Consider the following 24,478-nt stretch of genomic DNA (forward strand, 5'->3'; position numbering starts at 1 on the left):
GAGATGAATTGAAAGATTAGATCCAAACCTCTACTACTTGTATGAAGTGTCCAACTCACAGGAGTCGAGTTCTTTGCAACCTGGGGGAATGATACAGACCCATGGCCCATTGTAAGGCCCAACATGTGTTGCTTTTGGATTGTTTATTTATATATTTAGAGCCTAAATATCAAGAGCTACAATTTACTATTTGTGGTAGATATGGGAGGATGTAATGGGTGATATAGTGATGACCTAAAGATGTGATTAAAGATTTTGAGGACTATTTCCTATATTTGTTTTTACAATTATTAGGCTTTTACAACTTAGGTAGATTAGATTGCTTTGAAATCAACTATGATTAAGATTAGATTGATTTGGAATCAACTATGACTGGTATAAAACTAATCTCTTAATTGGGGGGATCCTCATTAAAGATTCATTTAGGGTCTATAAAAAAAAAGGGGTAGCAAGTAAGCATTCCGAAATTTTCTTAGCATGAGTTTTTCTAAAGTATTGTAAGAAGTTTGATATTAGTGAAGTATTTCTCCCTTTCTGCTCAAATATTTTTGTGGGTGTACTCTTTTTGTCCATTTTTTTGCAATCTAGGTGTCAATGTTGCATTGACTCGATAACCAGGTTGCCCAACCACAAGGACGATGAAATTCCAATACTACAGAAGTTGTTGAGCAGCTAGAAGAGGTGTACTTGTAGAACTGGAACACAGACCACAGAATCTGGGAGCTAGATGCTAATGGCCGGTTCTCCGTTAGGTCACTCTATAGGCTCATCCAATCAAGACATGAGTCTTCTCTTGCTTGGTCGTCATTGGTTTGGGCTGGTAGTCCTATGCTGAAGGTGAAGACGTTTTGTTGGACAGCATGCTTGGACTAGATTGTAATGTTGAATCATCTTCAGGGGAGAGGTATCTCTCTTCCTAACCATTGCGCTATGTGCCTTGTCAAGGGGGAAAGTGTTCTCATCTGTTCCTTCAGTGTGCATTTGCGTGGAGGATTTAGGCAATTATCCTTGAGAAATTTGGCATGCAATTGCTTATCCATAGTTGGTTGGCGATATCCTTCCAGGTTGGAGTTCTTCCAGGTAGGCAGATGTAAGTGAAGATTAGCTGAAAAAGCAGGCCTTTGGAGCTGTGGTGCTTGTTGTTGGAGAGGAATAGGATAATATTTGAAGGTAATGGAAGCTCAGTGCGGTGGGGAAGAAAATTTTCAGTTTGATCCTCGAGTGGGATGAGTAAGACAACATCATGAGGGATCCCATCTCATATTTTTCTTTCTAAATGGGAAGAGATGTTGATGTGTGGTAGTCCAAGGTCCAGAGCTACTGAAAGATGGTGCCCTCCCCCCGCCTGGTGGTTTAAATGGAATTCAGACGGATTCTCAAAGTAATACTGATCTAGCCAGTTTTTGAGGGATTAACAGGTGCATAAGCAGGTTACCGGTACTGGAATTTCCAGGCTAACTGGACATTCAGGACTCTAGTTTTGCAGCAGCAGCAACCTTCCTTCAAGTTGTTATATTAGCAATTGATTTCAAGTTTACCATTGCTTGTTGTAGGGGATTCTGGTAATGCCACTAAGTGGATAAAAGAAGGCAGATCCCCCTATAGGCTAGTGAACCTGATTGAAGAAGCCTTAGATATCTGATCAACATTTTTTTTTCTCATTTGCACTCGTACAAGCACTCGGAAGCGGATAAGTTACTTGAGGGAGTTCATAGGGCAGGTGTGCCGTGGTGGTGTCGGTTCTTACCTGTGGTTCAGATTTTGCATTTTGTTTGGGTAGCGGCACCTATTTGTTGTGGTCAAGTTGCTTTTTGCGTCATCTCTTTTGCAGTTTGTTTTTTGTTTCCTTTTCTTTGAACAAAATTGTAATTCATAAAAATAAAAAATAAAAAAAAATTTTGACAGAAGATGTTGTAGACGCATCCTCGGTCCTTACCGTCACAATCTGATGCCTCAGCTTCTCTAGCATCCCAAATGGATTCCAGTCCTTCAGACATTGAATGTACACCAAACTCCATCTTCTTCTTCACACAATGCAGACAGTGCCAAATCCCAAGCGGGACATCTTCCACAGGAGGGTCATGGCAAGAGAGATGGTAGCTCCTGCTGCAACCTTTTCCAGCACAACATCTGAAATTGCAACCAACAAAAATCTCAAAATGTTGTATGTTACAAAACAACTAGTCTGACCATAAACACATCAATGAAGTAATGAACTTTCGGATTCATGGTATAGGTGGAAAGTATTGGATATATGAAGTTCTCAAAAGTATGGATTAGTAGAAGAGTGTGGGGACAATGAAGCGCATCAAAACGAGTGATAGAAGTATCTCGATGATTCACAAAATTTACAGGCAACAACTAAGGAACAAGCAAAATTCTACGTTGCAACAATTGTACCTCTCCTCCATGTACATCCTCTTTCCTTTTTTTTGTAATTCTTTATGGTGAACATTAGAACAATTTTCCTTGCCAAAATATTTGGCCTTCCAATTTTGTTCAACCTTTTAGGCACTTCAGTTAGCATGTAAACAAATCCATTTGAGGCCACTTAGTTTATTCATTTAAAAAGTAGGTGAAACGTACAATCATCTCTTTTCAAAATGTGAGCCAATTGGTCCATCACTGTGGGTGCCCTTATATTATATTAATATAATTAAATTCAAAATTAAGTTTCTCCAAAAGTACAACATCCAATCACATTAACAATTGTGTCGTGTTTTACAGCTTTGGAACTATTGGAAGGGGCGAAATATATAGCCTTTAGAGAGGAGGTGGACAACATCTAGTCATCATTAACAGGAAGCAAAGAACAATTATTTCTTGACCCCTCGTTTATGATCTTTCATGGTGTAAGGGCTGTGAATCTGTAATAGCTTTCTTACCATCATAATATGGAAAGTTTTCTAGCTAGAGTAGATTCAATGGTAGATTTGTTATTTTTATTTATATTTTTTTTGGTGAAGGACAATAGTTTTGTTTTATTGGAGAACTGCTGAAAAGAACATAGCATCAAAGAATACAAGCCAAAATTACAACCCAAGCATGGGTGTAAGAACAGAAACATCTACATTATTAATCCCAGCTGCCCATTCCAAAACATCTCTCTTGGACTTCCAAAAACTTCTTCCCAAGAACCTTGTTTGTTCATAAAACACCACCTATTGCACTCCCCCCAAATATTTCACAAAATAGCAAGCAGCATAAGGGGCCAAATGATATCATTATCAAGAGAATGGAGAGAGAGCTCTCCTTGGAAAGCGGAGGTAGACTTATCCTCATCAAAAATGACCTATCCAATCTGCCTACATATTTCCTCTCCATCTTCAAATGCTCTAAGGCGATTCTCAACAAGATAGATTCATTGAGGAGGAGCTTTCTGTGGCAAGGAGCAGCTTCTAATCACAAGTTTCACCTTCTCGATTGGAGGGAAGTGCGTAAAACTTACTCAGAAGGCGGGTCTGGCATTAAAAATCTAGAGGCGATGAACGATTCTCTTTTAAGCAAATGGATTTGGAGATTCAGGGTTGAGTCCAACAGTTTATGGTGGAAATATGGAGTAGATCATTTCGGTTGGCGTATCAAAAGATCATCAATCTAGAGAACATCTCACATCTGGAAGTCGGTAGTTCAGATGGAGAATTTTGTTTGGGAGAGGAATATAAGGTGTGATGCTTTGTATCCTGTAGGTGAGATGATGATGACTATTAGATGGTGCAATGCTGTCCAATTTGTGGGATAAGATCGAAATGGATAAATCTAGTTTTCAAAAGAAGTACTCTATTCTTCTAGTATTGAGATTGAGATTTCAGGCTCATCAGGACAATCCAACAGTCAGTCCTGTGTCACTGAGTTAAGGAGAACAATTGATGCCCGGTCAACAACTGGTCATAAGAAGTCCTTTCTTGAGATAGAAGAAATAGGATTCATAAAGATAACGCAAATAGAGGTGTTGGGAGAACAGATGTTATACCAATAAAGGTGTGGAAGGTTCAGCATGAAACTGGAGTGGCTTGGTTAACTACCCAACAACACAGATAGATACGCCCAATGAATGGAGCAACATCATGATACCCATTTACAAGAACAAAGGAAATGCACGAAAGTTGGAGATCAAACTTACAAGTCTCACTAAGGAACTTCAGAACAGATTGACAGAGCAAAGACTAAGACAAAACAAGGATATCAGTGTTATGGCATGAAAAATTCATTAAGCTGTCATGTGGGTTCTGAAGCTGTCATGCGGGTTCTGAAGCTGTTGTATGAGTTCTGAAGTTGTTGTACGGATTCTGAAGCTGTTGTATGGATTCTAAAGTTGTTGTGCGGATTCTGAAGCTGTTGTATGGGTTCTGAAGCTGTTGTACGGATTCTGAAGCCGTTGTGCGGGTTCTGAAAAGGTTGTGCAACTGCACAAGTGGTGTTGCGCGGCCGCACAATAACAACGAGTTGCACAACCGCACAACAAAGCAATGTTGCGCGGCCGCACAAAGAAATCATGAATGTGCAAGTAAAAAAAAAAAAAAAAAGACAAGAAGCTACAAACTTGTTGCATGGTGCAGAAAAAAAAAAAGGCAAGAAGTTATGGAAGCTATTGCACGGAATTCAGGGTTTCACACATGTGAATGCCTATAAATACCCCTCACCCCTCTTATTTGGATATGGGGAACATTTAAGAGCTCTTGGAGTAGAAGAATCCCACAATTCAGGTATCGAGAAGTTCGCGGAGTCGAGGAAGAAAAAGAAAGGAGAAGGACAGGAATTGAGCCTGTTGCATGACCGCGCAAAAGTGCTGCCTTACGTGACCATGCAACAAGGCTGCCTTGTGAGACATGCAACAGTGGTCCCGCGCAAATCATTTAACAAAGTTGATGTTGGCCGCGTAATAAAGGCTATGGATTATCAATTCAAGTCTTTTAGCTTGCATGTTAGTATGAAGCCAAGGTTTCAAACCCGCACAACTCTTCTGTCATTTCAACAGACACTCTACAGGGCCGAAATGCTGCCAAAATTACTATTCTTAATTGTCACTTAATGTTATACAATTAACCGTATCATATTTTAGAATCAAGAGCAATATAAAGAATGTAATAAGAAGTTAAGAACTCAAATTAATAAAATCTTGGATGACGAGCATTCTTTCTTTTTATCTTTCCTGATTATGTTAGAATACAGATATTCCAACCCCCAAAACAAAACAACATTTTGTCCTAACAATCAGAAACAAGGTTTAATACTGGTATTAGAGGGTGCATCAATTGGGCCGAGAGAGAGAGAGAGAGAGAGAGAGAGAGAGAGAGAAACCAGAACCTATTGGAATGATTTTCCACCACACAAAAAAAGAGACAGAAAAATATTAAAACACGTGAATATATCATTTTTTGTGGTTTTGACATGTATTCAATGGTATATTGCTCCATTCCTTGGTAAGAATGTTGTCTTTTGAATATGGTATCATGACCATACAAATTTCTAAATGATATGCTATCATTAAACATGCCTATCAGATGATCAATTTATCAATGAAATTGATATATACATGCAATAAGTATGCTAACACATGCTATAATGCCTAAATTTGGCCATGCAAACTTAATAATTAAATATGTGATTGAAATAAGTATGGATATGAGGGCTTGTTCAGCATGTTTGCTTACCAATGATAGGGAGTCATATAAGAATGGTTGGTAGAACAGGATTCATAACGCCAACCCGTATAGCTGGGGCAGCAAGATGATCGTTGTTGTTTGTTACTACTGCTGCTGCTGCTGTTTATTTTTATTGCATTTTTCATTTTGGCATGCGTGAGCCCATGCATGGCACAGTTTTTCTTACTAGTAAATAATTAGTAAAAGGATAGTTCAAAAAAATCCACATAAGAATTTGCTGAATCTACATTGAGTTATTCAAGAGAAATATACAACCGGGGTGGAAAGATTTGCAAAGGTGATCTTTTTTTAATGCACAAAATTAGTCCATGAATCAGGAAACCATTCCAAGAAGGCAATGATCAAACTTTCAAGCAAATAAATAAATAAACCAACATGAAAGGTGAACAATCTATTAGAAAGCTGAAATCACGAGCTAACAGATCTCTAATTTTTGTCTCAACCTCAACTTTAAAAAAGAACATCAAAAGAAATCATGCATCAGATCAAAAGTAGAGTTACCCACACGAGCTCTCCACCACACTTGCAAATAACACATGCGTCACGGTCAATATCTGTTTGAGTGTCTAATGAAAAATCCTTTTGCCGAGCATTAATGCCGCATTCTTCAATGGTTCCTATGTTGTCGCTACCTTCAAGTTTCCCTCTATCCTGATCGAAGCATTAAGTTAACATGGCAATCAATTCCAAAAATTAAAACTAAATAAAAAAAAAAAAATATATATATATATATATGTCAAAATAGAGCCAAAGAACTTATACAAGATGAAATGGCATAAGTCAGCAATCATTTCATCTACATGAAGATAGAAGAGAAAATCAAGCTACAATACGTCTTTCGAAGGAAATGAGACATCAATTGTAGTAGGTGAAACAATTACACATTTAGAAGAAAATTAATTAAAGAGAATACTAAAAGAATAACCGAGACTCCTCGAGCCGAGCCTGTCACATTCCCAACCTCAAAAACCCAATTAATACGCATGATATCATCCTATCAAGCTTTGCTAAGCCCGCACGAGTGTACAAGGCAGCTCATGTACATGCCAGTATGCCACACATGACAAAATGGACACGTACAAGATCCAATCCATCCATCAGCAGGGTACACTATGTAGATGTCTTGGCCGAATCAGGTCAGTCCCCTATACAGGTAGGCCACAGTTCACAAACCAAAGGTATGGCTGCAGAAAATTTGGCTGGGGTTTTCAAACCATCCACCTGCTTCCAATATAAGGGCCCATCTACTAACGGAACCAGATCTATTTTCTTGAGGAAAATGTGCTCAAAGGGGGTTTAGAAGACATCTTTCCACCCTTGATGGGTATGTATCAGCATACCAAAAAACCATCCTCTAAAAGTACCAAAAAGATACAGAGGGTATGTCACAATATTATGCAGGTGGCAACCGGGCACACTTAGGCGTCAGGCACCAGGCACCTAGGCGTGCAACTAAGGATAGGGCCTCACCTGGGGCCCAGATGAGGTGCAGGTGGCCCAAAACGCCTAGGCATGCACCCAAAATGCATTTGACTACACTGTGGGGCTTTCAGCTCTACTGGAAGGGCCCATGGTTTAGCAACCCAAACGGTTGATACAATGGGCCTAACCGTGGGACGAGCCATGCACCAAAAATCCTGTCCAACCTTTACTTTTTAATGGGAAACCAAGAAATAGACCATTAGGAAAGAAAGACAGCAACAGTTCCAATTCAACCAGAAAAACTGAAACATTCGACAGGTAGATCTACCAATCTGGTGGATTTTTTTTGCATGGACCACCTATAGTGAGACCTGTCACATGAAGTTTGAGTCGCCAAACAAATGGACACTAATTGCACAAAATTATACACTCAATAGTACCACGCAAACATTCAGCCATAGCATCATATAATGCACCATGTTAAATACACCGCCACAAAGGCAAAGACATCAGCACATGCTCCAAGCTTGTTGTAACTTGTCACCATATCATATAGGAATAGGATTAGCATTAGCTGCTACCGTGCCCTTATTGACTTGGCACTTCATATTCAGAGGATAACATTCTAAATGCTACTAGATGGACCGGAAATGGGTATGCTGTTCCAAGGAAGATTTCTTAAATTCTTAACATGTAGTATTGGAGGCTCCTGTTTTGCAACTTTCCACATGCAAAGGAAAAAAAAAAAAGATCTTGACCACTACTGTGGAGCCTCAGAATCATGATAGGTTCTGCCCATGTTTGGTTGGATTTCAGTTTTGGTTGAGGTTGAGGTTGTTTAGTCGCCAATTCAAAACATCTGACTTTATTTGTGTTTATTTCCTACCTCAATGGACCCGACTACCAACAGAAGAGGCAAACACACATGCATGTTTTCACGTGAGGTAACTTGAAGAAAAGAAAAAATTGGAACATCACTAAGAAATTTATTACAAATTTGAAGTAGATAAAGGGGAGGGAGCTTCACTAAGCCCACATGTGTGCAATAAAGCTCATATAAACACCACGTGTGCCAAAATGGCACAATAGGTCCGAGCAATGTTCTCAAATCGTTATCGTATTGCGAATCGTAATAAGGGTTGAATCGCATCAAATCGCAAATCCTAAGATTTTTTATTTTCTTAAAAATTTGAAGAAAATCTGCAAAATATAAAAAAATCAGAAAATAAATTTTAAAAAAACTCATCAATCATCCATTTTCCATCCATATGCACCATTACACATCCATATCCTGATAGTGTTAGATGATTCTTGTCTTTCCTTTATTTCTTCAGCATAGAATCACATTGGAAAACTGGCATTCAGTTCTGTGGACTGATGAAAAAAATATTTTGATTTTTAACCATCATTACGACAATATATATAGGTCAACATGATCACAAGTCACAACCATCTATAAAAACATTACAGATAAGCCATATATCAATTTGGTGCTTCAACCAATTAAGAAGTAAGAAATCATAAGAAAGGGCAAAATAATTTAACGTTGAACAGAATATTAATTGTGTAATCTCTCACTTGACCTCTTCTAAATGATTCTTAAAGGACCCACCAATTTAAAACATAAAATGAAAGCCATGTAAAGCTTAAAAAAGGAGATAACAAGTACAATTTGAATCGTAAATCGGGATTTGAATCATAAATTGTAGGATTCAAAACATAGAATCGTAGGATTCATCTAAAATGGGATTCAAGGTGAGATTTAGATTGTTTTGCTTAAGATTCGACTCAAATCGTAAATCGTAAACCGTAAATTGTAGGATTTTGACAACATTGGGTCCAAGATCCAATCCATCCATCAAAACAGCACCACCATATCGATGCCCTATCCCAAGAATTAGGTTGTTGATCCACTGGTCGGGGGGGGCACAGTTTGCAAAACAGATGTAAGGCTTTAAAAAACTTGGCTGAAGTTTTCAAACCCATCCACTAGTTTCCAATATTTTGGCCCACATGATGATGGGTAGAGGTGGGTGTCGAGTCAAGTTGAGTCGGACCGGATTGGGTCCAACTCGACTTGGTCCGAAATTTTCAATGCACTGACCCGAACTCGATCCGATCCGAGACCGAGTCCGGGTCCTCTAACTCAATCTAATCCATTGCACTGCTGGCCTGACCCGAACTGAGTCTAACTCGGTCAGGGAAACCGAGTCGGATCAGGTTGGGTACGGTTCGGATCGGATCTTCTGTTTTATTTTTTATTTATTTTTTAAATTTTTAAAAAAATAAAAAATAAAATGATTTTCAACGTTAAAAAGGCCCGCCATAACATTTATTTTCCATCCAATCTGTCAATAAGGTCACAACTACATGGATGAAGAGGAAAAACAAATTTCATATTGATCCGAAACTTCTGTGACCTCTAAAAGAGTTTCAATGGTAGACGTTCAACCCTCCACTTGCTTTTTTGCAGTGTGGTCCACTTGATCTTTAGATCTATCTTATTTTTCGGCTCAAGCCTTAAGACGAGCCTGCCAAATGGATGGACGGTTTAGATATAACACATGCCTTATGATGGGACCCACAGAACTTGCTGGTGTATTGTGGCCTGGTGCGTGGTACACCTGCCAATCTGCTTCCTTTAGGCTTTATCTTCTTTCTTTTCTTGGGACACGAATTCCCTGCAAAAGCCTTTCGTAAGAAGTTCCTGTGCAAGGATGCTATGTGGGGCCCAATTCAATGTATATGAGAAATCCATTCCGTCCATCTATTTGGCGAGTTCATGTTAGTATGTGCCGCCAAAAATGAGATGGATACAAAACTCAATTGGGCCACACAAGAAGAAATAATGGAAATTCAGCTAGCACTGTTGAAGCATTCCTATGGCCATAAAAGTTTTGTATCAGGCTATCTTTCTAGTTTTTTCACTTCATCCCATTTGGAATGACCTTACAAACGGATTGGATAGAATATAAACATCAAGGTGGAGCCCAAGAAAGTTTCAACGGTAGGAATTTCTTTCCCCAATTTTCCCTCTCGTGTGACCCACTTTAGTTTTGTATCCTTCTCATTTTTGGTGGCACATCCTTAAATGAGCTCGCAAAACAGATGGACGGAATGGATTTCTCACATACATTGAAGTGAGCCCCACATAGCATCCTTGCGTAAGAACTTGCCTTTCGCAGGAAAATCACGATTAGAGCTCGGTGCTCGATGCACCTCGAGCTGTGAGCGGGAGACTGAGAGGACGGATTGGCTACTCCCCCTGCCACCGGCCAATGGCTGGTGGTTGGTGCTCTGTGGACCACAGCATGATGTATTTATTTCATCCATACCGTCCATCTATTTTTCTAGATCATTTTATGGTATTAAACCAAAAATGAGGAATATCCCAATCTCAAGTGGGCAACATTACAAGAAACAGTGTTGAATGAACATTGTGCGGATCGGATCGGATCCCGGATCGAATCGGTCCGGATTGGCTACTGATCCGAACTCGACTCGATGTACGGTCGGATCTGAGTGGGCCTATTCGATCCAACCCGATCTTGGCCTTCGGTTCGGATCGGATCGGGTCGGATTCTTCCCAGCTCTAATGATGGGACCAGATTTTATTTTTTAGAGAACCATGTGCATGGTCGAACCAAGCTGATGGATGGATTAAATCTCGCACACGTATGTGCCATGCCATGGCATGTGTGGCATGTACACGAGCTTCACTACACATGCATCTTCACTTAGCAAAGCTCAAAGGAGTGAACCCTCTTAGAGAAAAACTGATCAAAAGAATGACGGAAAAAGAAAAAAGCAAACCTCAGATAAAGGGTTGTCGCATAAATCGTGACTTGCTGTAGCATTGCAAGAGCAGACCTCCTGGTTTTCTGAATCACAGTCCACACTGCCATAATCAATAATAAGATTAAATTAATCAATGAACTATCAACTATATTTAAATGTTCAAACAGCATCTATATAAATGAACTTCGTCTGCAACACCCAAACTGATATTTGGTCCTATAATGACCAACAATTATTGAGTTTTTATAGGGTAATGATGAGGATTATATTAATAAGCACACCCTCTTACAAATACACATCCAGAAGTCTACATTTACGAAGTATTGCAAAAAGAGAGTGAAGTTATTCCGCTCATGGCAAAGATTGCCTGCAAATTTAACAAAGATATCTGCAGCCTCATTAGCTTCGCTGCACAAGTGCCTGGAACTCCAAGCAGCAGACCCATTCGGCAAGATCCTGGTGTTCTGCAACATCGCCCTGGTTCACCAATATCTGTAATCCCGATTCAACAAGGGCCTAATAGGATTCCTGTGGCGAGCATGAGATTGTCATGTTACTCATCTCACAATATTCTCTCACCGACCGTTTGTTTTTTCTTTTCTTTTTTCAACAGCCTCTGTGTTGAACTTTTAAGAAGGAAAATTCAGTTATTTCTTTCAAACCAAAGGCACCACAAGATGTATGGAAAGAATGCTGAAAAAATGGTGGGGTGTTCATTACAGATTCAAATATACCACAACAATCTCCGCCTCCCACAACAACATATAAAATGTATATCCGGCCACTGTAAGCTACAAAAGTTTCTTTTATCAGCAATGGAAATTTCATTAAGAATTAAGGAAAGAGTATATAAGTTCCATCAAAGCAATGAATAAGAAAAGCCCAACCATAAACATGAACGGAAAACATGTGAACACCATGCTTCTCGGGAAATGACCGTGGAAGTTCTGGACAAAATAAGAAAACTTGTGGAAAAAACAGTTTGTGTAAATGCAGGAATTCACTCGGAGGGTGGTTCACTAGAGCATCATCTCCGCACAGGACTTCGGGGCTATGGAGACCAATGTTTAGAGTTGACGATGGAGCACTCATCCAATCTTGGGAAAGATGTGTAGCGTGCTAACATACCCCTATTGGTCCACACGTATAACTCCTTTAACTTAAAATTAACCTTTTAAAGTTGTACTAACAAAAGGAAAGAAATAAACCCTTTTCAAAAAAGTAATAAAAAAGGAAAGAAACCAAATAAAAGAATTCATCAACTATTCAAATTCTCTAAGTATATATACAACCATGTGGCCCTATTAGTCCATATGGTTGTACTAACAAAAGTAAAGAAATAAAACCTATCAAAAAAAAAAAATGGAAAGAAATAAAGAAACCAAATAAAAGAAATCATCTACTATTCAAATTCTCTTTGTATATATAAAACCATATGGCCCTAGTGTTCAATCTATTGAATATATTGGTCAATATTTTATGTATTGCATTACAGGTCAGCAATATGAAACCATCCGGGAAGAAAAAGAAAATCTCATGCATCGATGACTGGTACATCGCAATATTTGTGAAAGTACCCAGATATTTACGATATTTTTTGCTGATATATCATCAATATTTGGGTTACATCTGCAATACTTTGACTGAAACCAGCAGAAATCTGTGAAATCAGAGAAGTTCACAAAGATAACAAGCTCTGTGCCATTGGCCCCTAACAACAAAGGCTTCATGGCAATCTTTTTTCCTAAAACACTGGCATTAACATGTTTGGCAGTTGCAATGTATCAAATAAATATAAAGACAAATGCACATGGAAAAAATATTGTGCAAGTGAAATACCTTTGCTGCTTAAAACAAGCCATACATCTCTTAACAAGTTTATTGATCTTGCTCCCGGACGGTGAAGATGCATTGAGATCAACAGATGAAGCCCCCGGAGAACAGATCCCTTTTGTTTTTGTGACAGAGATATCAGAATCCAGTTCTAAAGCATTCCTTTTCCTTTTAGAAGCTCCGGCTTCGCAAGCTGGTTCCAAGTCAACATCATATGCCCGTGACGGCAAGCCTCCTCTTGCAGAGCAATCCAATTCCACCATGCCAGCATCATTGATAGCTTCTGGTGGGTCTTCCGTTGACACGCTCTCCGATTCTGGCCCATCAGCCTCATCAGAGGTTTCTTCTTTGGTTGTTACTCTATCAGGGGAAGATTGCAATGAACCAACACTACATTTGGGAAGTAGTGAATTATCTCCACATTTGGACTTTTCAATCACCAAACTAAATTTGCGTTTTTTGCTAAGTTGAGAAATTTTCGCTTTCCCATCACCATCTCTCAATATCCCATCAGCAAGCTTTTCCGAACCAGAACTAGATCCTTCCATAGCTTCTTCACCTCCTTCACCTAAATACTTACTAGTGGGCTCGTCTCCCTTTTTAACATTACACTCATGCATACCCTCTTCAACTTTCTTAGAACCTCTAGTTCCAGTTTTGGTACTATCCCTTTGAGATGAAGTATCCTCTCTTCCTTGGTTCTCACCTAGATCTACAATTTCAAATAGAATAAGAAAAATAAGCACAAATAGAGACCACCAGCCATATTCTGACTTCCCGTTTGCAAAAATAAATCCAAATATTCAAACAAGAATTGGCGTGAACCACAATATCAGGAAGGACAATATGGGGAAAAATTAAGATGTGTTTGGGTAACCAAAAATTGCAATTTAACTGGTATTTTTGAAATTTTATATTATATGATTTTAATTTAAAGGGACGTTAGCAATGTCCCCAAGCATTTTAAACAGTATATGGGGTGACCTATAGTTGATATGAACCATTCATTCATTCTTACAACTAGTAGCAGGCCATGGTGCAAAATTCATGCCAAAAGAGTGATCCTAAGCTTTCAATCAATAGCAAGCAAATGGACATTCAAGATTGACTAGAGAAACAAAAGAGGTCCAATCATCATCTTGAAACATCTAGTTGATGGATCCCACTTTGTAGTTCTTATGATTCTAAAGTAACACTTTGGTTTGATGATTCTAACCATATGATTTATGGCTCATAAGCAACAGATGGTTGTAACAAATTGGCCCCATTCAAAGGGTTGGGATCATCTGATCAGCGTGATTCTTGCATCATGGCTTGCTCCTAGCTGTATGAATGAATGACCGGTTCAGATTGACGATAGGTCACCGTGTGTGCCGTTTAAAAGGTTTGGGAATGTTGCTAACGTCCCCATGATGATGGGAAAGTTAGCAAAACCCTAATTCCGGTCTTTAGGGAAAATATTGTAAATTTTCACATTCACTTCCAAAATCAACTATGGGAGGGATGGACAATCAAAGGTGGGCCCCACGTGATTGCCATTCACAATCAATGATTGGACCTTGTCTATTGTAATCAATGATTCAATATGGACCGTCAATAATGATCCGATGACAGAGGCTAAGATGGCTAAAATCATCTTATCAAAGTCACTTTTAAAGGGACGAGCAATCAAAGGTGGCCGGCCTGATATGACGGATGGTCTAGATCACTAGTTGTACTCGTACCTTCTCTATTAAAGTCAATATGAGCCATCTATTTTCCTAGCCATTCATCGGATGGCTATGATCATTCAATCAAAGTGACTGTTAAGAGCGATGGGCAATTAAAGGTGGGCCCAGCTTGATGGTGCTTATCAATGATCATACCTTCTTTATTATAATCAAAATTCAATAAAGACAATCCATTTTCCTAGCAATTAATATGACGATTGGGATCATCCAATCAATTTTTTTTTGAAAGGAATGGCCATCAATGATGGGCCAAACATGATGGACTCTCTAAATAAATGACTAGGCCTACGCTATTATAATCAATAAGGACCACCCATTTTCATAGCCATTGATCAGATGGTTAGGATCATCCTAGTAAAATGACTTTTAATAGGATGGGCAATCAACAGTGGGTCCACATGAGGACTGATCTAGATTGATGATCGGACTTATTGCGGTCAACGTGAACCGTCTACTTTCATAAGCATTGACTGAATAGTTAAGAGGATTCAATCGAATTGATTATTCGGAAGAATCAACAACAAAAGGTCGGCATGATGCGCAGTCCACATCACTGCATTCATTTCATATCCATTGATTGCACAGTTAGATCATCCAATCAAAGTGACTTTCAGGAGGATGGGCAATCAAAGGTGGGTCCCACACAATTGATGATCCAAATCAACGGTTAGACCTTTTTTGTAAGTAAAGACATTTTAGACAAATCCTCTTTTATTAGGATTACTTTTGTTTAAAGCCTATAAAGGGCAGTCTCTTGGACGTGAGACACTTTTTGCTTGAATGTTGAGCAGAGATTATGCAAGTCAAGGATATTAGCACGAGAGCAACCTAAGGTATCAGCAGCCACGACAGCCGAAGCAAGGACCACATGCAGCTACAGCCCCTCATCATGATTGTCCTGATTACAGAGAAATGATTCAAACTCGCATAGAGGACCCGACCAAACAGATTAAAACCGAAATTGAAGATTTCCTTTTATGATTGGTTGAGAACATTGGTGAATCACATTTACTGGTTTCAGTGGACCGAGCCTGTCAAAATCGGTTTCACAACCTTTAAGTTAGAAGGGTCATCATTAAACTGGTGGCACATGGTGATATGAGAGCAACAATGTGGCCTCTTGCCCATCTCAACTTGGGATGAGATGAAGGCCAAGTTGAATAAACAATTTCTACTGTTGAATTACAAGGCCAATGGTTTCAGCAAACTCCTTAGCCAACAAGATGGCCTGACTGTCGAGTACATGCAGAAATTTTATGACTTGGTAGTGAGATGTGACATGAATAATATTGAAGAACAACAGGAAGGAAGATATTGTCGCAGGCTAAGGATGGAAATACAATGGGAAATGGTGGAAGTCTGTCCCAAATGTGTAGACAAGGCCTATCAAAAAGAACTGCAAGCCCAAGCACAACACAGGAAAATGGCAGCCCGACGCAACAATTACCAAGTTAGGGGCATTTTTCTTCTTACTCACGCCAAATAACCCCATGTAGTACAGCCCAAATGAAATGACAATAGGAGTATTCAGGTCAAAAGGCAGCAAAAATCAGTAATCCACCCAGCCACAACGAAAGTTTGGAAGCAAAGGCAAGGGAGTGGCTCAAATCAAGCCAAGCCCGCTAATACACGTTTCAAGTGTGGTGGACAAAGACACCTCACATCTGCTTGTCCTACACAGAACCTAAAGGGGTGTTTGGACTGGAAGAATCCAAAACACAGATATGGAAAAATGACAACAGGAAAAACAACAGAAAAGAAACCGGATTCCACTGTTCAAAGTGCAAGGTTGTTTTCCATGGGAATGTTAAAAGTCAGCAGTCAAACAGTGAAAATTGTCTCTCATACCCGTGGAAATCTCCATGGATTAGCTTTTGGGGGAGGCAACTCACAGGATTCTCTTGGATAAGTGTAATCATTATTTTTGTTTCCTCAACCTGTTTTTACAATACCAACAGTGGAACAAGTAATCCATGGAAATTGATTTCATTTCCGGTGATTTCCAGCCTCCCAAACACACCAACACACTAACTCAAGTTAACACCAAGGATGGCGACTCTGAGATGCTCATGACAATTTCTTTTTAATATGTCGGCGACTCTGACGGTCTTCTAAACAGCGACTCGTCCAACATTCGAGTGAGATGTTTTCTACAACTGTAGACCCAAACCTGAGAGAAGAATGGCTAGTGGCGGAAAGCAAGTGGCGAGATGGAGATACGTTCCTCTTGGAAGGTCCACACAGTGATGGTATAGTAACAACGTAGCGGGCGAGAAAAGGGGACCACTGGAGAATGGTGCAAGAAAAAGGAGCCTTAGCAGAAGAAAGGGTATTCCTTTGGGGACCTCACGGGAAGGGGTAGGTTCTTGCAAAGAAAAGTATTGAAGAAGGAGACCTGTGGAAGTCAAAATACTTAGCAGAGGAGGGAGCAGGGACTTCTTCCAAAGAATACAATCGTCGACCCCATCCAACAAAGCCCCATCATCCCCTTCGACCTCTCGGGTGTTCAGCAACTTCGACAGGGTTATGGATGTCTCTATTCCTAGGGTCAGGGGAACCCAATCCCTCAAAAGGGTTCGCTTTCATAAGAATGGAAGCCATTGATAACCTTCGCCCTGCAATTGAGGGCATAAATGGAAGGAACTTCAAAGGGAAGGCCATTAGGGTTCCGGTTGCTCGGTGTGGACGCTCCAAGGTTAACAGGGAGATGGGAGGAAAGGTAACTCCCGTCCTTTAGGAAACCCAGTCCCGAATGCCCTCCGACCAAGACAGGGGGTGTCCTTATAGAGAATGCTAGTGTATTGTGTATGTGATTAGTGGCCCCTTTTAGTATAAGTGCATGCGCACATTCCCCTCTTCTCCTGCAATGTACTATATGTTGTATTATAATAAAATATTATGTGTTAAGGCAAGCAAGCCTAACACAACATCTCTCCCAAGCTCACCTTCTTCTTCTTCTCTCTCAATATTCTCCTCTATTATTATCATCAAATCATTCTCTACTTGGTATCAGAGCCTAGATCCAGGCATTCCACATCCAACAGATTGAGAGGCGACACGTCACCTTGCTAACGTCAGCATTGTACGGACACATGGACTCCGTTTGAGCTAAAAGTTTAGGGGTTTGATAGATCTTGATTTTATAAGATTTGTCATGATTTTTTCAGAATTTATTGGACCTCCTTTCATGGTATTTTGGGCGAAATAGAGAAATTCGAAAATCGGGCCCATCTTCCGTTTTTCTTCGATCTACCTCAAATCGGTAAGCTTTTCTTTGGTTTCTTTGCTCAAGATGGACCGAAATCTTCCTCCCAAGCTACCCATGGAGGATTTTTTACTTAAGATCAATGTTTTAGAGGTTTTTAACCTCAAACGGACGTGCGGCTGGGCCGTTTTTCACTCGGTTAGGCCTTTTTTTACTGCGTTTCATGGTATTTTGGATGATTGATCTTTGTTTGAGGTTTATCTCTTATTATCTTGAAGGATTGAGTGAGATAGAATTGTTTGAATCAATCCTTCTTGACATAGGGCCTCTCTTGGCATAAGTTTATCTCTCTTGGACTCTCCTATGGCTGACAAAGGGCCCTCATCTCTTGGTATAGGGTCTCTTGAATCCAACCCCTTGCAGATTACCTCCACTAAGTTGAATGGTGACAACTATCTTCAATGGGCACAATCTATAAAAGTATTTTTAGGAGCCCGTGACAAGTTGTCGTATATTTTGGATGATCCCCCAAGCTCTACAGATGTTACCTACAAGTCTTGGACAAAGGAGAATTATCAAGTTATTGCATGGTTGTTGAATAGTATGGATTCCTCGATTAGCCACTCAGTGATGTTTTTATCCTTGGCTAAAGGCATTTGGGATACGCTTCATGATATGTTCTCGGAATATTAGAATTTTTCACAGGTATTCCAGCTTATTCAAGAAATTGGTTGATTCCAACAAAACTCCAAATCCTTAAAAGATTACTATTCGACACTTCGAGGTATGTGGGATGAGTTGGATATGTATTAGCCTTTTCCTTCCAAATGTAAAGAGGATCATGAACATGCTCATAAGCAGCGGGATGATACTCGTATCATGTAGTTCCTAGCTGGGTTGAATTCTGATTATCTTCATGTTCGAAATCAGGTTATTATGCAGGATCCTCTTCCCCATTGACGATAGTCTATGCCATATGTCAGCGTGCTACTGTCTCTACTCTTCCTTTTCATTCATTTGTGCCACCTGAGCGTTCGGCACATCTTGTTGGTGATCATCAGTCCTCTCTTGGTCTTCGGGTACCATCCTTGAGTTCAGGGCGTATTTCTGATTTTGGCGGTCATGGCAGAGGCCGCGAGGGAGATCGCAGTCGTGGCGGCCGTAGTCTTCGTGGTCGTGCTGGACGTGGACGAGAACGTGATGGTTCCCGCATTTGTTCACATTTCGGTGGAACTAATCACACTATTGATTATTGCTGGCAGATACATGGTCATCCTACATATGTCGCTGCTTCTGTTGCATCCACAGTTGCTTCTGAGACACAAACTTTCATCCCGACAACTGAGCAGTCTACTTCAGGGGAGTCTTATCATTTCTCGGGCTGCATATGATGCCCTTATGCGGCTTCACATTCGTGATATTTCTGAGCCTGCTCACGCAGCTTCGGACCAGTCAGGTACTGCCCTTCTTGTGTCATCCTCTCCTACCTCCTGGGTCATCGACTCTGGAGCTTCCTCTCATATGACTGGTAAGTTTCAATTCTTTTTTTCTTATTCTCCTTCTCCTCACGCTCAGTATGTCACCATCGCAGATGGAACCCAATCTCCCATCTCTGGGATTGGTTCCATCCCTCTTTCTTCTTCTTTGTCTGTCCTCAGTCTTGCATGTGCCTCGTTTTCCATTGTTCCATTACCTTCCTCCCTTCTTATTATTTGTTACAAGACCTACAGACGAAGAGAGTGATTGGTGGGGGGCATGAGCGATGAGGCGTTTATCTTCTCGATGACGCACCCGTTGCTGCTTCTAGTACCATTTCTCTAAATCGAGAGTTCATGACTCGATGGCATTGCTGCTTAGGCCACCCATCCATAACTAGATTGAGACTTTTGTTTCCCTCCTTATCTGTCACTAAGCCATTATGCTGTGATATTTGTGAATTGTCTAAATATCATCGTGCTATATTTCCTCCTAGCTCTTCTAGGAGAAAATCTCAACATTTTCTTCTGGTTCACTCGGATGTCTGGGGACCAGCTCCGGTTACCTCCACTTTTGGATCTAGATATTTTGTTACCTTTATTGATGATTATTCACACATGACTTGAATTTATCTTTTGAAATCTAAAAGTGAAGTGTTTGATGCGTTTAAAGTGTTTTATCATGAAGTGTGCACTCAATTTCATTGTTCCATCAAATCCCTCCATTCTGATAATGAGGGGGACCAGCTCCAATTACCTCTACTTTTGGATCTAGATATTTTGTTACCTTTATTGATGATTATTCACACATGACTTGGATTTATCTTTTGAAATCTAAAAGTGAAGTGTTTGATGCATTTAAAGTGTTTTATAATGAAGTGTACACTCAATTTCATTGTTCCATCAAATCCCTCCATTCTGATAATGGGGGGGAATACATGTTTACTGCATTTCTGTCCTTCTTGCAGGAATGTGGTATTTTGTCTAGGACTTCATGTGCTCGCACACCTCAACAAAATGGTATTGCAGAACGCAAGAATCGTCATCTTATTGACGTTGCTCGCACCCTTCTGCTTAGTATGCATCTACCTAAACATTTTTGCGGTGATGCTCTTCTAACTGCTACTTTTCTTATTAATCGTATACCCTCATGTATCCTGTCTTACAAATCTTCATCTACTATATTGTATCCTCATGATAATCCCTTTCCTCTACCACCTAAAGTTTTTGGTTGAACATGCTTTGTTCAAATTTTGGATGGAAGTAATGATAAACTTAGCCCCAGGCAATTAAATGTGTCTTTCTAGGGTATCATCGGAGTCAGAAAGGGTATAAATGCTCTGACCCATTGACTCGCAAGAAATATGTATATGCCAATGTAACCTTCTTTGAGGATATTTCTTTTTTCTCCGCTCCAGGTCGATCCCTCTGTGATCCTCTTGCGAGTCAGGGGGAGTATGACTCTTATCTTCTTTCTACTAGTGATCATGGAAAAACTCTTCTCCCCTCTATTCAGCATCCTGTTGGTGATATGGGTGAGCCTAAGCCTCTGCAGGTGTATCATCATCGAGATAAATCTTCACACGCTCAGCCATCCACCCTTCCTCTCACTTTGGATGTTGGCTCAAGTAACTCTCCTACCTCGAGTTTAGATCTTCCCATTGCCTTACGGAAAGGGTCACGATCTTGTACTCAACACCCCATTAGTAATTTCGTTTCATATGATCATCTTTCACCGTCTTTCCAGTCATTTGCAGCTTCCCTTTTATCACAGACTATTCCTAGATCTCTCTCACATGCTCTTCAGAGTCCTGATTGGACGAAGGTGATGAAGGAAGAAATGTCTGCCCATGAGAAGAATCATACTTGGGACCTTGTGCCATTTCCTTTAGGCCGTAAACCTGTTGATTGTCGATGGGTTTATACGATCAAGTTTCTTCCAGACGGCTCAATTGATCGCTATAAAGCTCGTCTTGTTGCTAAGGGTTACACACAGACGCATTATGTAGATTACTTCGAGACATTCTCTCCGGTGGCTAAGCTTAATTCGATTCACGTTTTGCTCTCCTTGGCCGTTAATTTATCATGACTCTTGTTTTAGCTTGATGTTAAGAATGCATTTCTCCATGGGGATCTTGCAGAGGAAGTTTACATGGATCAACCTCCTGGCTTTGTTGCTTCTCACAACCCTGCACTTGTATGCCGGTTGAAGAAGGCTCTTTATGGACTCAAACAATCCCTACGTGCATGGTTCGAAAATTTTAGTCAAGCTCACTTGGAGTTTGGCTTTATTCGTAGTCATGCCGATCATTCTCTCTTTGTATGTCGTTGATCAATGGGCATCATGGTTCTCATTGTCTATGTGGATGATATTGTTCTGTCCAGTAGTGATTCTGCTGGAATGAGGGAGGTCAGATTTTTTGAAGACCAAGTTTGAGATCAAGGATCTTGGTCCCCTTCGCTACTTCCTCGGAATTTAAGTTGCTCGCTCATCATCCAGATCGGTCTTGTCACAACGAAAATATGCACTCGATCTTCTCATGGAGACCGGCATGTTAGGGTGCAAGCCTGCTCCCACTCCCATGGATACTTCACAGAAGTTTCGACCAGATGATGGTGCTCTCCTTACTGATCCCAAGATATATCGACGACTTGTAGGCCGGCTCATTTACCTGACTATTACTCGCCCAGATCTCTCATTTGCGGTGGGGGTTGTTAGCCAATTCATGCAAGCTCCTCGTACTTCCCATCTCACGGCTGTCTACCGCATACTTCGGTATTTAAAATCAGGCCTGGGTCTTGGCCTCCACTTTCAGTTGCATAGTCATCTTCATCTTTCTGGCTATTCTGATGCTGATTGTGCATGTAATACTTTTGATCACCGCTCTACATCCGACTTTTGTACCTTCCTAGGTGGAGCAAAAAGCAGACAGTTATTGCCCGGTCCTCGGCTGAAGCAAAATATCATGTTATGGCTCATATGACGTGTGAACTCGTGTGGCTTCGCCACCTTTTTGAAGAACTTGGCTATTCTCCTTCGAATCCTGTTCCTCTTCACTGTGACAACCAAGCGGCCATCCATATTACTCATAACCCATTTTTCCACGAGCGAACCAAGCATATTGAGATCAATTGTCACTTTATTCGGGAGAAAGTAGCTTCTAACGAAATCGTCACTTCTTTTGTTCAATCTGGGGATCAACTTGCTGATGTTCTTACAAAGTCCTTGAGTCGATATGCTCTTCATCGTGTTCGTAACAAGTTAGGCATGATCAACATCTATGCTCCAACTTGAGGGGGAGTATAGAAAATGCTACTGTATTGTGTATGTGATTAGTGGCCCCTTTTAGTGTAAGTGCATGTGCACATTTCCCTCTTCTCCTGCAGTGTACTATATGCTTTATTATAATAAAATATTATGTGTTAGGGCAAGCAAGCCTAACACAACATCTCTCCCAAGCTCTCCTTCTTCTTCTTCTCTCTCAATATTCTCCTCTATTATTATCATCAAATCATTCTCTATTGTCCCCTCCTTCGAGGGTGGCATCTGGGGCTCCTGGGGGTCGACCAGAAATATTCAAGGAAGCCTTCATGGGGACTTCTTGTCCTCTTCATCCATCTCCATCTATTAAGGTCATCTCTCCTCCTATTCAGGTTGCTTCAATCCCTAAACCTCTAAGCCTTCTTCCTCCACCCCCTCCCCTACCGTTAATGGTTTCGTGGTTCTCTTTAAGACCTTGAAGCTTGGTTTAGTTATTAGTGTAATCTACATCCTGGGATAACATTCTTCGGTTCTTAAATCAAAAGTCTATTTGGGCATCCCTTCGTCCCTCGGATGACTTGAACAAAATAGTCTTTACTGGTTAGATCCACCGAGCGGGTCCGATGGCTGCATCTTGTGAGAGATCAGAGGAACATCGGGCAACAAGGATCCTCATTTAGGTCGGTAATGCATCCAACACGCCAGCCATTGTTAAAGTGTCGGCCGGGAAAGCCTCTTTGAGCATTAGAATGCTCCAGGAAGAATCTATGAGGCATCTTAAGTGGTTCAGGGAAGAAACGGGTCTTGTTAACAGCGGAAGTTGACCTCTTGCTCCGCCTCCAGCAATCGGAGGAACAAAGTTTTTGCCCTTCTCTAGGGGAGCTCTATCTTGGTCAGTCATGGTGGGTATGCATGCCAGCCAAGGTCAGTGGATGGTGCACGTGCAAGTCCTCTGGCGAATGAGAGAGTGACACGTCGTCGACGAGGGTCAAGTCATCTATCGGATCCAAACTCCTTTCCAGAAGCATGTCTTAATCCATGACCTCTTAGACTCCCATCCACGGGAGGGGACACTTGACAATCACTCCCATGGAGACGGATCTGGTTGACCAGTTATCCTCGTCGTTGATTCCTATGGCCTCATTCTCACACGTGAAGCCTCTCACAGAGAGAATGGAAGACCCGAGGACCTCTCCAGGTAGAGGAGATGCCTCCTCAGCCAAGGCGTTGGCTTTGCTTCCGTCCTCGAGTGCCTTCGGTCTTGATGCAAGCCATCTGCCATCTACACTACTAGTACTAATTACAAAACCCACGTGTCCTCTCCCCATTTGCTACAACCCACCTCTGGCCTACAACGACAATAATGAAGGCCCACGTGTCGACCTCTCTTTTAGTGTTAGTCAAGCACTAGAGACACTGAGGCAAGGAGAAGCAGACACCAGTCCAAGTGATCAGCTTGAGGTAGAAATCAAGCGGACAGTTGACCTCAATTTTCCTTCACATATCTCCGTTCACCAAGAGAGAGATCCTGAGGACGACTAGCATCTCGTCAGCTTTTGACGAAGGCAAAGGTATTTCCAGTATTCCAAGCTCTCATTTTGACATGTGTTTGGCTACCTCAGAAGACTTCGCAGATGCTGACTCCATTGGGGGCACTTAGATGGAAGCCTCCCCACCCCATCTCTCTTGGATTCGAACTAGGCAAACCCTTTCAGCCGATCCTACTCATCCCTCAATCTCTTTTGCTTCATTAAGACAGACTCTACAAACGTCAATCCCTCCTTCCTCGCTGGATATGTTTCTAACCCCTCAGTCGTCCTACCCCCCTCAAGGATAGGGATGAAGATTACATCACTTTGTTCTATTTAATGGTAGAAAGGGGTATAGGTATTCCTTCCTTCGGCTCCCCCAAGAATCACCCTAGGATGCTAAGGATAACCAAGAGTTGGCAAATTTAGGCGTCAAAGGTGAGGGGGTCCATCTAGCCACCCCTCGTGTTAACAAATGGGGTAAAGGGCTGAGGCAGATCGCCCCATGAAAAACCTCTCTTGGAATGTTAGAGGGTTAAGTTGCCCCCACAAGTGATC

General features: G+C 41.0%; 1 protein-coding gene across 1 annotated transcript in view; it reads right to left on the minus strand.

The window, feature by feature from the left end:
• LOC131240366 (uncharacterized) overlaps nt 1–24,478 on the minus strand; it is a 100,204-nt gene that overhangs the window by 63,233 nt on the left and 12,493 nt on the right. Inside the window, exons 4-7 of the mRNA XM_058238544.1 lie at nt 12,726–13,431; nt 10,902–10,986; nt 6,172–6,317; nt 1,937–2,130 (exon numbers count right to left, since the gene is read on the minus strand). Of these exons, the coding sequence (XP_058094527.1) occupies nt 1,937–2,130; nt 6,172–6,317; nt 10,902–10,986; nt 12,726–13,431 (1,131 nt within the window). The remainder of the gene's footprint in view (nt 1–1,936; nt 2,131–6,171; nt 6,318–10,901; nt 10,987–12,725; nt 13,432–24,478) is intronic.

The sequence above is a fragment of the Magnolia sinica genome, chromosome 3, assembly GCF_029962835.1.
Source record: "Magnolia sinica isolate HGM2019 chromosome 3, MsV1, whole genome shotgun sequence".
NCBI classification, from domain to species: domain Eukaryota; kingdom Viridiplantae; phylum Streptophyta; class Magnoliopsida; order Magnoliales; family Magnoliaceae; genus Magnolia; species Magnolia sinica.